This window comes from Myotis davidii, unplaced genomic scaffold, assembly GCF_000327345.1.
Source record: "Myotis davidii unplaced genomic scaffold, ASM32734v1 scaffold478, whole genome shotgun sequence".
Lineage (NCBI taxonomy): Eukaryota > Metazoa > Chordata > Mammalia > Chiroptera > Vespertilionidae > Myotis > Myotis davidii.
The window spans coordinates 3,797,840-3,814,862 of record NW_006289570.1 but is presented as its reverse complement, the minus strand read 5'-3'; the positions used below and the strand labels follow the sequence as shown (position 1 = coordinate 3,814,862).

Sequence of the window (17,023 nt, the reverse complement as noted above, 5' to 3'; positions counted from 1 at the left end):
GAAACATCAATGATGAGAGGGAATCATGGATCGGCTGCCTCCTGCACGCCCCCTACTGGGGATCGAGCCTGCAACCTGGGCCTCGGCCCTGACCAGGAATCGAACCCAGGACCCGTCAGTCCGCAGGTTGACACTCTATCCACTGAGCTACACCGGCCAGGGCTAGGCTTTGCTCTCTTAAATGTTGAGGGTTACCAGGGAGTTGACGGCATCCCCAGATGAGGTGGTGGCAAGAGGAGGCAGCACGATAATGGTGTTAAGAGCACTGATGGGACATCCCAGCTGTGTCGACCGGGGCAAGTCATTCCGCTTTCTGATGCTCCGTGTTCTCATCTATAAAACGTGCTTGTTCTTATCTGAAAGGTTTGTATAAAGAGCAAATGAGAACATTACCCACAGAGTGCTTAGGTCGAGGACCAGCTCACGGTGATGAGGCAGTAGTATCAGGGATGTGCTATTGGCCGGGCTGAGGTGCTTGGTCAGTGGTGTGGAGGGGAGGAAGATGAGTTTATTTCGGACAGGCCAAGGGATGACCCCTCGCCCTCCTTTTACAGAGGATTTAATTGCAGCTTGGGAGGGTTGTCTCTTTTTCTTTTAAATCCTCACCTGAAAAAAAACAAATCCTCACCCAAGAATATGCTTTGAGAGAGGAAGGGGGCGAGAGAGAGAAACATCCATCAGTTGCCTCCCATACACACACCGACCAGGACCCGAACCCACAGCCTTTTGGTGTATGGGATGATGCTCCAACCAGCAGAGCGACCCCGCTAGGGCTGAAGGGTTGAGTCTTTTCTTGAGTTACCGAGGGTGTGAATGACCACAACTGCTCGTTAGACTTAAGTTTTCTGATCCAGGAAAATCCAAAAGCTTTCTCCTCTTAACAGGTCTCTGCTGTTTCTTCCTGACCTCACCAAACAGCCATGTCATCAGAGTCGAGCAAGAAGCGGAAGCCCAAAGTGATCCGAAGTGATGGGGCTCCAGTGGAAGGGAAGCGGAATCGTTCTGACCCCGAGCAGGTGGGGTGCACCGGGCGGCTGGGCTGCTGAGGGAGTACAGCTTGTTGCCGGGCACCTGGCTGTGGGTTTGCAGAGCTGAGGGTCACAGGGACAACCTTCCACGTAGCCTCTGTTTAACCAGGTGCCAGAATTCACTTGGCTCCCCAGAGCCTGAGTTCCCCATCCGTTGTAGCTGCAGCATCCCAAGAACCAAGAAGCCTTTTTAAAAAAAATTTAAATTCTTTATTGTTGAAAGTATTACATATGTCTCCTTTTCTCCCCATGGACCTCTCCCCAGCTGCTCCCGCCACCCCAGCACATGCCTTTGCCCCCCTACTTGTGTGTCCGTTGGTTATGCTTATAAGCGTGCATGCAAGTCGTTTGGTGGATCTCTTACCACCACCACCCCTTTTTTTATTATTTATTTTTATTTTGTTTTTGATACTCCGCCTTCCTTACTGAATCTGTCACTAAGCATGCATTCCTTTATAATCAGAAGAGAGGAGTTCTTTTCCATTTTGAAAAGAAGAAAAACGTTTGATTTGAGGACCAGATCCTTTAGAGACCTGCTTTGGGGTTTCATTGCGATTGATCTCAGCCCATGCCCCTGGTCCTGACTGGGAGACTTACTCCCTACTCAAGGCCTGTATCCTTGCCTCCACAGGAAGGCAAATACTACAGTGAGGAGGCTGAGGTGGACCTGCGGGACCCTGGAAGAGACTATGAGCTGTACAAGTACACGTGCCAGGAGTTGCAGCGGCTCATGGCCGAGATCCAGGACCTGAAGAGCAGGGGAGGCAAGGATGCGGTAAGGAGCGGACTAGGCAGATAGGAACCTGGTGGGTCCGCACGGATGCACCTGTTTCGCACTTACCAGAGCGAGCCCACCATGACCTTGGCCTCCTGTCCTAGCCGTGAATAGGTCGTTGGGGCCTGGGCGCTCTAGGGACCTGTCTATTAACCTATTGGAACTTCTCATCATCGTCCACTCACAAATGACAGTAATGACAAAATACAGGGTAATGAATTTTTTCCATAACTATAATTTGATAGTTTATCCAAATGTGTATTAAGTGCTAAGTATTTTTTTTAAAAAAATATGTATTTTTATTGATTTCAGAGAGGGAGAGACATAGAAACATCAATGAAGAGAGAGAATCATCGATTGGCTGCCTCCTGCATGCCCCCCACTGGGGATCGAGCCCACAACTCCAGGCATGTGTCCTTGACTGGAATCGAACCCGGGACTCCTTGGTCCGCAGGCCTATGCTCTATCCACTGAGCCAAACCAGCCAGGGTTAAGGGCTAAGTATTTTGCTAGGTGTTGAGAAATGACATGTAAATACCCTTGCTGTTATAAGGGTGGATATGTATAAGGAAATCAGAACAAAAATTAAATTACTACTACTAAATGAATAAACCAGGCTTTTAGGCAGAGAAACTAAACAGTGTGACTACAAACAAGATGACTAAGTTCAAAACAAAACAACCCATATTTTTCCAGAAATCTCATGTGCTTACACTGGCCAAAATTGTTAAAATTATTATATCTTATCTCTTAAAGAGAGTCAAATTTTACAGCGATAATTCTTCTATTTTCATTTAAATTATTCTGAAATGCTGTTTACAGAGGTAAAATTGTATGGCAAGATTTTGGATCTCTTGTGTGCAACATGTAAGGACAGATTTTTTGTGCGTTGGCTGCACTTGCTCCCTATTCAATTCCTGTTAACTTCGGTCCAACCAGAAACGGCTTTTTGCCCTGAGAACCTCACGCCCTTCCCTTGTACAGTCATTCTTTCATTTCTCTCTGACTTCTCATGATTCTGCCTCCTCCCATGATCTTATTTTGGAGCCGAAGGAAGCAAGCCGTGCCCGTTCTTGCGGTGTTACCAGCTTTTCTTTGCCCGCAGGCAGCTGAGATTGAAGATCGCAGGATCCTGAGCTGTGTTCATTTCATGACTCTAAAGAAGCTTAACCGATTAGCCCACATCAGGTTGAAGAAAGGACGAGATCAGACCCATGAGGTAGGAGTTGAGAGGTTTAGCCCTTCTCCTCCCTCCTCCCCATCCCCTTCTCAGTGCCCTTTACCCCTTTTTCTGAGTTGGCTGCCACGCTGCTCTGCCCCGCCGCACCCCGACTTGCCCCCTCACCTCTGACCTTGTCCTCCTGGCAGGCCAAGCAGAAAGTGGACGCGTATCACCTGCAGCTCCAGAACCTGCTGTACGAGGTGATGCACCTGCAGAAGGAGATCACTAAATGTCTGGAGTTCAAGTGAGTTTTGGAGGCCAGGGCTTTGGCCAGAGGGTCTGTTAGTAACTGCCTTTTCCCGCATAGCTCTGTGTGAGCTGGTCTCTTCAAAAAGAAATCAGATGATTGTGGAGACCGTAAGACCTGGGAGAAGGGTGAATAGATGACTTTGAGTGGGAAGGTTGGAGGCAATAGTTTCTGCGCAAAGAAACTCCGAAGCCTGTCTGACCATTCTGAGTTTTGAGCTCTGCACCTGGTCAGAGCAGTTGTCTCTCCCTAGTAGGGGCCTTTGCGTTCATTACCAGTTTGATTTCTGAGCAGCCTTCTTGGGAGCAGCTCACCTGCAGTCATGTCCTTTTATCCTTTTGGCCCAGTTTTCATCTCTAAAGTTCCAGCAGTTCATTTTTGCAAACCGGGATTTCTTGCTGCTTAGCTGCCTTTGGTGAACAAATGAGAATTTGCAGTGTTCTTTCTAAAATGTAATAATGCCTCTTGGCAAATCCAAGGTGAGAGATGAGAAGGGAGGAAGGAGTAGAAGAGAAGGGAGCATACTCTTGCTTGGTCAGACCCATTTGTGCCAAATGAAAGGTGTTATTTGTAATAAACTTGGGGTGAGTGGGCACATTAGACATTGGGTCTAGTTTATTTTTAATAATAACGATGATGATTTTTGAGGAATCTTTATCTGCTCCACAAATTCATCACATAGTAATACTTAAATACTAATAGAGGTGAAATCCACATCAGGTCTGAGTAGTATGGTACCATTGCCACGTTCCTGGTTTTGACTTTGTACTGTTTAGATAAGATTGTTACTGGAGGGGAAGGGTATGTGGAGGAAATACACCCTCACTCCAGGTATGAAAACAAAGGCGAAAAGAACGCGTTGCCCCAGCCTGTAACCATTGCTCAGATGAAAGCTGATAAACCCAAAATGCAGTGGAACTAGGCCCATGGAGAGCCAGTGGCCCTGGAGTGAGGCGTGTCCCTGCATAGCTACAGACCTGGGCTAAGTGGGTGTACATGGGGAGGAACTGGGGGCCTGCTTAAGCCACAGTTTGGGTTCCTAACAACGGCAGCTTGACATTTGTTTTTGTCTGTAGGTCAAAGCATGAAGAAATTGACCTGGTCAGTGTAGAGGAGTTTTATCAGGAGGCTCCTCCAGATATCAGCAAGGCTGAGATCACCACGGGAGACCCTCACCAGCAAACCCTTGCACGTCTGGACTGGGAGTTGGAGCAGCGGAAAAGGTGGCTTTCCGCTTCCTGACCTTGTGAACCTGTGCAGACACGGCCCTTTAACCGCGGGGATAGCACTTTGTTATGATCCACAATCAGACAGCAAAGCTCTGTGCAGCCGGCAGAATGGTCTCTAAGACCAAACCCCATTTTGTGATGAATTCACACCCAATAGTTCAGAATTGGCCAACTGCACCATGAGTGGGGTTGGAATTGCTTAAGGCTGTTGACGGAAAGTTGGAGTAATCTTTCTTTTAAAATTTTGACACCTGAGACCTAAATACCTTTTGTACCATAAATCTGATTTTGATTTTGTCCTTTTCCCCTGTGGTTTATAAAGCTCTGCAAACGTTATTTTAGAAGGTTGTACGATATTTCATGTATAGACAAATTGTAGCTCACATAATCGTTCCCTGATTGGATTGGACCGTTTTTCTTTGGAGAAGCAGCTGTTTTTATCCCTGGCCTTTTTCGATTATTGAATGTATTCTGTGCCTTTGGTCCATGTTATGAATTTAATAAGCACTAAGTCTGATTCTTAGGGATTGGTGTCAATTTTTAGCACATGGGCCTGTCACCCCCCTGTGCTCCCGGCACAGGCTGAACTGTGAGTGTTGTATTCCTGTGGCACTGGCCTGGAATCCTGCCCCGCCCGGCCCCACTCAAGCCACTCTGTGGCCTCATTTGGGTCCTGTAGCTGTTAGGTCCACATGTTTGTGCAAGTTTGGGTCTGGCGTCTAGAGGCAAGAAATGGAGCAGATGACACGGGGGTATTCCCTAGAGGTTATGGACAGTCTCTGGGGCCAGACAGGCATGGATTCAAAGCCTAGGTCCGTGCTTGCTCTTTCCTGGATGACCTTGGGCAAGTTATCTACCTCCCTGAGCCTTCACGTCCTCCTTCGGGGATAAGAAAAGACCCTGTCTTCCAGGGTTGTTGTTCTTGTTTTTTTGTTTGCTTGTTTTCAACAGACGCAAGGCTTTTGTTTTTTCATTTTTTTAAATATATTTTTACTGATTTTCAGAGAGGAAGGGAAAGGGAGAGAGATAGAAACATGAATGATGAGAATCATTGATCGGCTGCATGCCCCCTGCTGGGGATCAAGCCCGAAACCCGGGCATGTGTCCTGACTGGGAATTGAACCATGACCTCCTGGTTCATAGGTCAACGCTCAACCGCTGAACCACACCAGCTGGCTCTAACAGGGTTTTTATAAAGATGTAATGCTTGTAAAGAGTTCTTCAAAGTGCCAGGCATATAGTACGTGCTAGGGAAACATTGGTTCATCCCAGCTGCTTTTACTAGGGGGATTCTGACAGTGAATATCCCTGGAGAGCATCTAGGGACAGTGCTCTGTCCTTTCCCCACAGGTTGGCGGAGAAGTACCGCGAGTCCCTCTCCAACAAGGAGAAGATCCTTAAGGAGATTGAAGTGAAGAAGGAATACCTGAGCAGCCTCCAGCCTCGCCTGAACAGCATCATGCAGGTGAGGGCCTTCCCCTACCCTCACCCCATCAGCCTCTGCTTTGCCTCCACCGAAGAACCAGGGAGACCCTGCTGACTCGAGCCGTCAGCAGCTATGTCTGCCTTTGGCTTTTGCCAGGTGTGTCACCCTAACCTGAGTTAGGGTACAGTTCGAGGATGGTCCTGGGTAGAAGAAAAGCTGGCCAGGTGGACTCAGGGACATATACACAGTTAACTTGGGATGCTTTCCTTTTGTTTGTTTGTTTGTTCATCCTCACCCGAGGATGTATTCTCCATGGATTTTTAGAGAGAGTTGAAGGGAGGGAAGAGGAGAAAGAGAGAGAGGGGGAGAGAGAGAAACATCAATGTGAAAGAGATACATCGATTGGTTGCCTCCCATATTCTTCCCAACTGGTGCCAGGGATCTAACCCAGGTACGTGTCCTGACTCGGAATCGGACACAAGACCCTTGGGTGCATAGGCCAACACTCCAACCACTGGCCAGGGTTATCCCAAAGCCTTATCCCAGTAAAACACGTTTTTAAAAAATATATAGATTTTTTTTTTATTGATTTTTTAGAGAGAGAGGAAGGGAGAAGGAGAGAGAGAAAAACATAAAAACATCAATGTAAGAGAGAAACATTGATCAGCTGCCTCCTGCACCCCTCACCAGAATTGAACTGGCCACCTTTCGGTGCACGCTTTGACCAACCAACTGAGCCGCACCGACCAGGCCCACTTTTGCAAACTCTTTAGTTTACCCCCTACATGGTCTTAACCAGCCCCCGAAGTCTGTAGGTGCCTAAGTGTGCTGTGGATTTTTGTTAGAGCCCCCTGATTGTACCTCAGGGGAAGATTTTTAGTAGATTTACGCACTGTGAAAACATGACTCATATTTGAAAGCCATCAGTACCCTAGGACGAAAAGTCCCCACTTCACCTGTAAACTGTAGTGTCTGTCTATGTAGGTGCCTGATTTTGTTTGCTTTGTGAAGCCAGAGTTGGGCTAAGCCCTTACAGTTTTATGAAGCAGGGTAAATGGTTAATATGAAGGAACTTGGCAAAAGGACCCTAGAGAAATTACTAATTCCCTTTTCTGGGGTTTGGCAAGTCTACATTTCCTCCCTTCCACACTAGGCATAGAATTAGAATTATTAACAGATATATTCCCAGGAACGCTTTATAATGGGATAATGGGACAGAACAAAAATGGAAACTAAGAGAGTGGGCGATACTTAATTTTTCCTGTTAAAAAATATGCCTGCAAATATTTAGGTTTGTAAAGTGACTGTACTGATTTACGGAAATTTCCTTCAGCACTATGAGAAAGTTCTAATGGCTCCTCATCCTCATCAACGCTTGCAGGCTTCCCTCCCGGTGCAAGAGTACCTGTTCATGCCTTTTGACCAGGCTCACAAACAATATGAGACGGCCAGACACCTGCCGCCTCCCCTCTATGTCCTCTTTGTCCAGGCCACTGCGTATGGGCAGGCCTGTGGTAAGTACGGGGCCTGGTGCCGAAGAGGGGCCGTGGGAGCAGCAGCTGTGGCTGACGGGGTCATTTGGAAGCACTGCCTGCTGAGGAAAGCTCTAGGCCTTGGTCAGACGCCCTCAGGTGACCGGTGCTGCCTGCCCTGTGCACACCCAGCATGGCTGCTTTGACTAGCGGGCCTGCGGCTGGACTAAACCGATGGGCGTTTCAAAATGGATGGCTTTGACTCTTTGATGAGCCTGGCTGGTCGGCTGTTGAGGGCAGTGCCCGGGCAGCCCAAAGCACGTTTGGCAGGCGGATCGGCACCTCTTGCTGAGCTTCAGAAACTGAACACAGGTCCCAGCCAGCTCTCCTAGGCTTTTCCATGCCCCAAACGGGCTGCATGTCATTACGGTGAATTGCCCAGTGAGGGAATGTGTCCTCATGATAAGCTTAAAGGCAGCCCTTTACTCCTCCAGGGTTTTGAGACGTTTTGGAGACCCTGCCTCTTGCTCTATTGCCGCTTTCACCCAGCACCTAAAGCTTTCTTCCCCACCCCCACCAGGCATGCCTCTCCTTCACCACATCACTGTCTCTCTTCTTATGTCTTCTGGGTCCTTCTGGTCCTCTCCCTCCCTGTCCTCCCTCCCCGTTGTCCTCCCCCGTTGTTTCCATCATCAGCTCATATGAAATCCTCCCAGCCCCCTAGACAGGGTGAGTAATTTTCTTTTCTGTTTAAACCTCAACCTATTTCCATTCTCATTTTACTGTAGAATTTCAGGACTAAGTTACTCAAAAGTTTGCCAGTGGTCGATGGGGGCAGCCAGCTTATTTGGGGTAAGGTGTGATGGGTCATGCAGGTTTGTTAGAGAGAGTAGTGGTCGGCTACCTGGGAATATTATCCCAGTGACCTGCCACTTGGGGGAAGTTTGCCATCCCTCCTTAGCACGATTGGACAAATCATTTCAGGCTGCTTGTGACTGTCTGTGATCTGTATATTCTTTTGAATGGAGCAGGACGGGAGGTGGTCTGTCTGACCTCCAGCCCTAGACCCACGGGGCTCCACAAAGGCAAGACCATGCATCACTCAGGAAGATGACGGGTCTGGTGCATGGTTCTTGAGATGCCAAGTTCAAGTCAAATAGACCTAGCTTATTTTTTTCCTGGCTGTTGTATCAAACTTCTATAAGCCTTCATTTTCTCATCTGTAAATGTAAAAAAGTATAATAATAGTGTTACTCCTATAGGGTTGTTGTGAAGATGGAAATTTTTTAAAATGTTTTTGTTGATTTTGGAGAGAAAGGGAGGGAGAGAGAAACATGAATCAGTTGCCTCCCATACACACCAGGCCAGGGATCGAACCCACAACCTGGGTATGTGCCCTGACCTGGAATAGAATCTGCAGCCTTTTGGTATAAGGGATGACGCTCCAAGCAACTGAACCACACCAGTCAGGAAGATGATAATTTTTATTGTATTATTTGTTTATTTTTGTAAGAGAACATTTATTTGGTAAATCACAGAGGCAGAAGTAATTCCTAGAAGATTTGAGCTTAGGACACAGTTTATAGAGTTAAAGGAAGAGCCCTTGAGCCTGGGAGTGAGGAAGGTCATGGTAATGTGCCTGGGGCGGGGAAGGAGGAGGGCGAGGAAAGGAGATGGGAAAGGCATGGGCCTTCTCCGTGGAGGAGAGCTCATTGGGTCTTCCTCCGAAGGGTTATAAAGCTGGAGATTTTAGGGGAGGTCCTAGGGGAAGACCTTAACAGAATATTCAGCAGTTTTCCGGGCCTACCCTTTCAGGTGGTGGTCTCCACTGATTGATTGGCTGGCACCGGAGTAGGGGGTCATTGTTCAGCGGCTGGTTTTTGTCGCTTTTCTGGGCCTGGAGCTGAAATACAACTGAGGCCTAGATGTTATTTCTAGCGGGGAAAGGTCTGGGGGTCCAAACCACATGACCTTCGATATACTAAGGAAGGAAAGGTCACTCTGGAGATGAGCCCCCCCCCGCCCCCCATAATTGATTGCCTGGTGCAGGCACCTGGGGCTTGCCACTCTGGTGACCACCAGTACCCGGCCATTGTCCTTGCTCTGCTCACGTCTGTCTAACTGCCTGCAATATCCCCCCTCAAGGATCTTGGCTCTGAATGACTTCAGCGAAAGGGGTTCAGGGTCTCCTCTGTAGGTGCTTTCTGCTGAAGGGGGTGATGTTTTCTAAAGAGCCAAGAGATGCTCGCTCACTGTCAGAGGGGCGATGTGGCTCGGGCAGGGAAGGAGGTGGTGATGGTGTCTAGAGTTGGTATTTCCTGAGAATGAGTAGGGCTGTGACCTTGAACAAAGCAAAGACATTATTGTTAGGGTTGGTGAAGGAGGAACACAGGAGGCTGTAAACTAGGTCATCTGGAAAACCAGAAGGGCTGAGCCCCAAAATGGTGCCAGCCAGAAGATTATAATTTTTTAAAAATTAATTTTATAATTATAAGCATCTGCTCATTCATTATAAACATCACCTCACCATCTGACTGGCCAGCTCTCATTAGTCACATTCTGATTTCATAAATGCAGAACCGGGGGCTCAGTGCTGTGACATAACTTTCCAGGTCACAGGTTTGGGAATTGGAACTGTGACTCAGGTCTAGGACTAGACTGCAGGGTCCAGGTTTCTGCCCACTGTCCTCCTGCCTCCCAGTTAGATGCCACAGTGCCAGCTGGGTGCTTGGTGCAGTGTGGCAGAGAGAGTGAACACTTAGTCGGGTGAAAGCCCTTATTTCTGGGATGTGACAGTTACGGTTTCTGCGTGAGAACCTTTAAGGCATTTGGCAGGAGAGGACCATGTGGCTTTAGGCCCGAGGTTGCGGTTTCTGAACCTTCGTATAAGCCTGAAACTGGAGGTGTTCACCACTAGTCTCAGGTCATACTTGTCCAGGAATCTACACTTTGGGTTCTTTGTTCTCGGTAAATGATGCAAAAATACTTAAGTTTCCTACCTGTTTCTCTTCATCTGGAGAAAGGGCTTTTGTCCTCCCACCCCAGTCAGTAAGGAGCTGTGACACAGGCAGAAGAGATGCAGTCCCGGAGCTGGCCTGCCCGTGCGGCTGAGCTCCTGCCCTCGGCGGCTGTCATACAAAGCTTCTTCTTGCTCCCAGATAAAACACTGTCTGTGGCGATCGAAGGCAGTGTGGATGAAGCCAAGGCCCTGTTTAAGCCTCACGAGGAATCCCAAGGTAATGTGCTGGTCAGATCCTCCCCCGTCTTCTGTAGCTGGCTCCGGGGACACCAAGTCACCAGCTGAGGGCAGTGCTGGCCCTTTGGAAGTTAGCTGTACTGATTTTGTTTAACAGGGAACCTGACTGTGTTCAGTGGGGGACAGGGAAAGCCTGACTGTGGATTTCAGCCCTGCACTCACTAGCTCACTTTCCGGGGAAGCACTTTAACCTTTGAGCCTCCGTTTAGTCACCTGTCCAAACAGGATAGTAACACCTCATGTAGAATTATGTGAATTAAACAAGGTTATGCATGCAAAAGCCTTTAGCATCATCCTGGGCGCACATAGCAACCACTCAAATTATATGAGCTGCTATTATTGTTACTTTATTACTATTATTGCTACCACCACCACCACTACCAGTGGAGGGGCATAGGAGAACATCAAAAAACGTGTAAAAAAAACTCTAAAAGATGGGTGGTGTGATTACAGGTCATTTTTCTTCGTTTTGTTTTGTTTTTAATATATTTTATTGATTTTTTACAGAGAGGAAGGGAGAGGGATAGAGAGTTAGAAACAACGATGAGAGAGAAACATCGATTGGCTGCCTCCTGCACACTCCCTACTGGGGATGTGCCCGCACCCAAGGTACATGCCCTTGACCAGAATTAAACTTGGGACCCTTCAGTCCGCAGGCCAGTGCTCTATCCACTGAGCCAAACCAGTCAGGGCCATTTTTCTTTGTTTGCTTGCATCATCATGTTTTCTATACTGAATATGAAGCAGCAAATTAATTTATCCTAAAAGAAGCATTAATAAATGACAGAGAGTCTGGGCCCCTTTCCGCCCTGGGTTGAGGTGCTTTTGGGAGCATCAGGAGCCCCCTCCACTCTACGCCTTCTCTCTGTGTCTGCAGATGACGAGAGCGACTCGGATGCCGAGGAGGAGCAGACCACGGTGAGAGCTGTTCCCTCTTGTGGGCGTGCCAAGCAGCTGCACCGGGGCCTGCTAGTTGGCAAGTGCCATCCTTCCTAGAAGCAGAAGAAAGGTTTGAAGGAAAGGGCTGCTGGGAGCCTGGCCACTGAATAGCTGAAGCATCAGGTCCCAGGCAGCAGTGCTGAGGCCCTGGCCGGTAGAGAGAAGGCAGGGAGAGATTGTGTACGACCAGTGCTCATCAGGTCCATTCTTTCCTTTGTCCAGAAACGCCGGCGACCCACACTGGGAGTTCAGTTGGATGACAAACGCAAGGAGATGCTGAAGAGGCACCCGCTGTCCGTCATGCTGGACCTGAAGTGCAAAGGTCTAGCTCCCTTGTTCTGGGGGTCCCATAGCACTTAGGAGTTCCGCCAGCTGTAGGGGCACAGGACCCTGCAAGCCAGGGCCTCTTTGCCCTAGAACAGATTCTGATTTCATATTTCTCTGGTGATCTTCATTGTCAGGGGTACATGGTATCATTGTGTCTTATTCCTGGTGATGTAAACTCGGATCCACTTGGTGATCACTTGATCACTCCCTTTCATACTGTCTTGGTCAGAGGCAGGGTCTGTAAGTCCAGCCCACACTCAAGGGGAGGGAAATGGAGATCCACCTTTTGGGGGGAGAAGTAACAAGGAATTTGTAGACGCTCTCCTTTTTTTTTCTCTCTCAACCTTAAATTGCCATCGGGTTTTTGTTTTCACAGTAAAATATCTTAAAGCCTCATGGACGTCCGTTTCTGTAAAACTAATAACTCAGCTCTCATGTTTCACTCGTGCATCCTTTTCTCTCCCTCCCCATCCAGATGACAGTGTGCTTCACCTGACGTTCTACTATCTCATGAACCTCAACATCATGACAGTAAAAGCCAGAGTGACAACTGCCACGGAGCTGATCACCCCCATCAGTGCAGGGTAGGAGCAGGCGTGGCGGAGGGGGACAAGGGCTGGGGCTGTGACGAGCGCCGTGGTGCGGGCTGCTCTCAGTTTCTCTCTCCTCTGGCTCCGAGAGGTTCGTGCCTACTTTAAATTCTGTCATCATGTCCACCGGCCTGGAAGTCCTGGCACGTCACTGGTATTTAGAAAGCACTCACCGACTTGACTTAGTGACGCACTGCTACACAGCAGATGATAAAAGTGACTGCGGCATTCTGCAAATCGAGGCGGTGGGGCAGAGGAACAGCTTTTACAGCCAGTGTTGGAAGAGCATGAAATGCGATTTGGCACATTATCAGGTTGACAGCTTTTCCTTTTCTATCACAAGGTGCTGGGATTTTCACTTTACACTCAGCTCAATCCCAGATCGTCCTTAACCTGGGAAGTGGGAGGAGGACTGTGGTGGGCCCTGCAGGGTTTTTGACCGGAATCGAACCTGGGACCCTTCAGTCCGCAGGCCGTCGCTCCATCCACTGAGCCAAACCGGTTTCGGCAGATTTGACTAATTGAATAGCTTTTTGTTTCGATGTTGTATTTTTATGACTATAGCTTCCCCTTTCATGTCGTTGTTTTTACCAAAGTCAGACGTCTTGAGACATATATTACAGACGTAAGTTTTGTCAGGGAGATTTTATTCTTCTCCCCAGCCAGCGTGGCTCCGTAGTTGAGCATAGACGCTGAACCAAGAGGTCACATAGTCGATTCCTAGTCAGGGCACATGCCCAGGTTGCAGACTCGATCCCCAGTAGGGGGCATGCAGGAGGCAGCCAATCGATGATTCTCTCTCCCTCTCCCTCTCCCTTCCTCTCTCTCTAAAATCAATAAAAACTTAAAAAAAAATTGATTCTTCCATCAAGATTTGTCAATTAGAAACCCTTAAATATTGGCCAAGGACTAGCAATTCCTATTTATTTTCTTGCCCATTTTCCATGTGAGGCAGTGAAAGGGGCAGAGCCTTGCTGGGTGATAGTGGAGACAGAGAGATTCTGGGAGAGACGGAGAACAGAGCAGTCAAAAGCTGCCAGTGCCGCAGTATTAAGTCCCGAAGTCATTTTGGGGCTCAGGGCAGCAGGATTAGTTCTTCTGCCTGAGTTTCTCCTGATGCTATTCCTGAAAAAATGGAGACCTCTATACTGATTGAGGGAAATAGTGGGCCCTGTTGTCCTTTGTGATCAGATTACTCTATTATTATGCTCCCCCCCAATTCTCTTCTCTGCTTGTCACACTTAATTACGGGCTGTGCCCTAGCCATTCCAGTTGGGTGGCAGTGGTGTCACTGTCTTTCTGCTTATAGCACTGGGCCACCTGTCTCCAGTGCAGGCGATAATGTCTTTTTCTTCGAATACAAAGGGGGCATTTTCTTGTGAGTAGCGTGAAATTTTGTCAAAGTGTGATAGACACAGCACCAAAGTTGCACACTTCCTTTCTGGGGTAGAAAGGTATTTTTCTGCTTCTATAAAAATTATGATTATTTCTATTTCCAGTGTCATGGGGCTTTGCTCCCCTTAGGTAAGGCCCTGATCACCATATAACTGAAGGGATAGGGGTTTTTTGTTTGTTTGTTTTCTTATTGTTTTTAGAGGGAGGGGAAAGAAGAGGGATAGAGAGATGGAAACATTGATGAGAAAAGACCTCATCGATCAGCTGCCTCCTGCATGCCCCCTACTGGGGATGGACCCCGAAACTCAGGCATGTGCCCTGATGACTGAGAATCAAACCAGCGACCTCCTGGTTCCTGGATTGACACTCAATCATTGAGCCACAGTGGCCAGATGGATAGGGATTTTTTGTTGTTTTTTGGTGGGTAAGAGTACTACTGACTTTTTAAAAAATATATATTGTTATTGACTTCAGAGAGGAAGGAAGAGGGAGAGAGCGACAGAAACATCAAAGATGAGAGAGAACCATTGATCAGCTGCCTCCTGCATGCCCCCTACTGGGGATTGAGCCTGCAACCCGGGCATGTGCCCTTGACTGGAATCAAACCTGGGATCCTTCAGTCCACAGGCTTATGCTCTATCCACTGAGCACACCAGCTAGGGCAGTACTACTACCTTTTCTTAGTGCAAATCTCAGCTCCAGCACTTACTAGCAGCATGATTTTGGACAAGCCATATCTTTCAAAGCCTTGAGTTTCTCCTCTATAAAATGGAAATGATAATACTCTGTACCTCATAGGGTTATGAAGATCCAATGACCTCAGGTGTATAAAGCGTCTGACTCACAGGAAGCATTCCATAAACGGTGGCGTTGATCATCAATGCGAAGTGACATGACCACCCCCAAGTGTCCAAGTCTGCCTCGAGACAAGGTGTTGGGCCGCATTCTCACTGCAGTCTGCTCCCTTTCCAGTGACTTGCTGTCTCCTGACTCAGTCCTGAGCTGTTTGTATCCTGGGGATCATGGAAAGAAAACGCCGAATCCAGCCAATCAGTACCAGTTTGATAAAGTGGGGTGAGTCAGCAGTATTTCCTCCTTTCTCATCTTCTCTGCTTCTGAGTTTCTCTGGTGGCTCAAGCTTAATGCAGGAGACCTGGTCGGGCCAGAGCCTCTCGGGGGGTAGGGAGACCGTGGGGCAGGGGAGAACGCTCTGTTGAGAGAAGGGAACACAGGAACACGTTTGCTTATGAGGCAAACGGCCGTCATGGATGGGTGGGTGGGGAACATGATAAAAACACATGACAATAAAAATGTTGACCATTTTAATTCTCTGAGGATTAAAAACATTTTAAACTATTTTATGAATTGGTAAACTGGTCAAGAGAACGATTGTGTGCACTGCTTTTTTATTGAGATTTGCTGATTAGTTGAGGACTGTCGGGGGAAAAGAGAAAAGTGAACATGGGAGAGATGAAATCTACAATAGGGAACCGCTGAAGCCAAGAGGCACTGTGGTAGCCTGGCTGTAAGCATGGCTGGGCCTGCGGGGCCGACCTGTTTGGGGTGATTGGGAGGAAGACTATATCCTGGGACCATTGCAGAAAGGACTTATAAAATTATTTTACTCTTTTATGCAGCATCCTGACTCTGAGAGACTACGTGCTTGATTTAGGACACCCCTACTTGTGGGTACAGAAGCTGGGCGGCCTCCACTTCCCTAAAGAGCAGCCCCAGGTGTGTACACTGACCCCATCTCCTTAGCTGCAGAGCTCTACCTCCTCTCTGCCCACACAGACTCCAGAAAGGCTTCTGGGGGCTTCCGGGGGCTTCACACTAGCAGACTGCGTTCCCTTAAGCATATGCTCTATCCTCCCTCCACCCAGCACACTAAAATGCCCAAGGCCTACAAGTGTTTAGGTACCTTTGCCTTCTCCCTGAGTCTAGAAACCCTCTAGATCAAAGTAACTTGGGTCCTTGCTCTGGGTGCAGCACAACTGAAGGGCAGCGTCTGGCCTGTCACAGCAGGTAAACCCTGCCTTTCCCCATCAGGTGCCCACCTCAGGGCATGGGTGAGCTCGGCTGCCACAGGCAGGCAGGGCCTCAGAGAGAGGCGGTGCCTGGAGGAAGGGACGAGCACTCAGGTGTGCCCCTTGCTGTCATCCACAGCCCACAGTGATCGCTGACCACTCGCTGAGCTCCAGCCACATGGAGACCACCATGAAACTGCTAAAGACCAGAGTGCAGTCCCGCCTGGCCCTCCACAAACAGTTCGCGTCCCTGGGTAAGCTGGCGTTGGGGCTGTGGCTTGAGAGCCATTCATTCAACACAGGGACAAAAACAACCTAGCTCTTCATTCAGATGTCTGGAATCCTGACAATAAATGAAAGAGGGCTGGATTTCGGGCTCTTGCTGAGCTGCGGTGTTGGCAGGGCGGCTGGAGAGAGCTGCAGGCCATCCAAGCACAGATCTGAGCTCCCCCAGGGTCATCAGGGCTGTTCGGGCTCACAGAGGAGGCCCGGAGCCTTCTGGTGGCACAAGTTGGTCAGGAACAGCTCATCCTAAGTTAGCAGATGTCCGACTTCGGTGTGCATCCTACAGATATTTAGTGGGAGTCCAGGTCATGATTCATGGAGCCCACCTTCAGCTTCTTTGAACACAGCTGTACAGGGATCCACTCCTCATCCCTCCCTGAGACCTACTGATCTAACACCCTCCAGGGTAAGACTGAACCCCTCTTTCATAAGCTCCCAGGTGATTCTGCTGAGCCATTGACCACAGTGGTGGCCATATGGGGCTTCTTTTCATTTACTCATTCAGTAAATACTTGTCAGGGGCTTACTGCGTACAAGGCACTTGCAAGATAGTGAGGGTTAAAATCTTTCTGATGCAAGAGGGCTGTCAGGAAAGACATTGGGTTTCCAGACCATCAGGAGACCCTGCCCCTCTGGTTTGGTCTTGCTCTCCACGTGGACCCTGGTCTCTCCAGGGCAGCATTGCTCGTCCGTCAGGCCTTTCTCCATCAGCATTGCTGCATTTGTTTCGTCTCAAGGTTGGATGATTGTCATCCTGGGCAGCGTTTACTGTGTTGGCATATTTGCTTATTGAAATGCCAGCAGG

The 17,023-nt window shown here is 48.6% G+C and overlaps 1 protein-coding gene across 2 annotated transcripts in view; it reads left to right on the top strand.

Annotated features, from left to right (window-relative positions):
* Window positions 1-866: 866 nt before the first annotated feature.
* THOC5 (THO complex 5) overlaps window positions 867-17,023 on the top strand; it is a 23,504-nt gene continuing 7,347 nt past the window's right edge. The window contains exons 1-15 of one of the 2 annotated variants that reach the window (XM_015562880.1): window positions 867-1,016; window positions 1,660-1,803; window positions 2,909-3,022; window positions 3,172-3,269; window positions 4,349-4,495; window positions 5,852-5,966; window positions 7,309-7,441; window positions 8,096-8,128; window positions 10,558-10,635; window positions 11,533-11,573; window positions 11,817-11,916; window positions 12,397-12,505; window positions 14,879-14,980; window positions 15,544-15,640; window positions 16,073-16,187. In XM_015562880.1, coding sequence (XP_015418366.1) covers window positions 921-1,016; window positions 1,660-1,803; window positions 2,909-3,022; window positions 3,172-3,269; window positions 4,349-4,495; window positions 5,852-5,966; window positions 7,309-7,441; window positions 8,096-8,128; window positions 10,558-10,635; window positions 11,533-11,573; window positions 11,817-11,916; window positions 12,397-12,505; window positions 14,879-14,980; window positions 15,544-15,640; window positions 16,073-16,187 — 1,522 coding nt within the window. In that variant the 5' untranslated portion in view covers window positions 867-920. The remainder of the gene's footprint in view (window positions 1,017-1,659; window positions 1,804-2,908; window positions 3,023-3,171; window positions 3,270-4,348; window positions 4,496-5,851; window positions 5,967-7,308; window positions 7,442-8,095; window positions 8,129-10,557; window positions 10,636-11,532; window positions 11,574-11,816; window positions 11,917-12,396; window positions 12,506-14,878; window positions 14,981-15,543; window positions 15,641-16,072; window positions 16,188-17,023) is intronic. The other variant, XM_006762061.2, reaches the window with a different exon arrangement.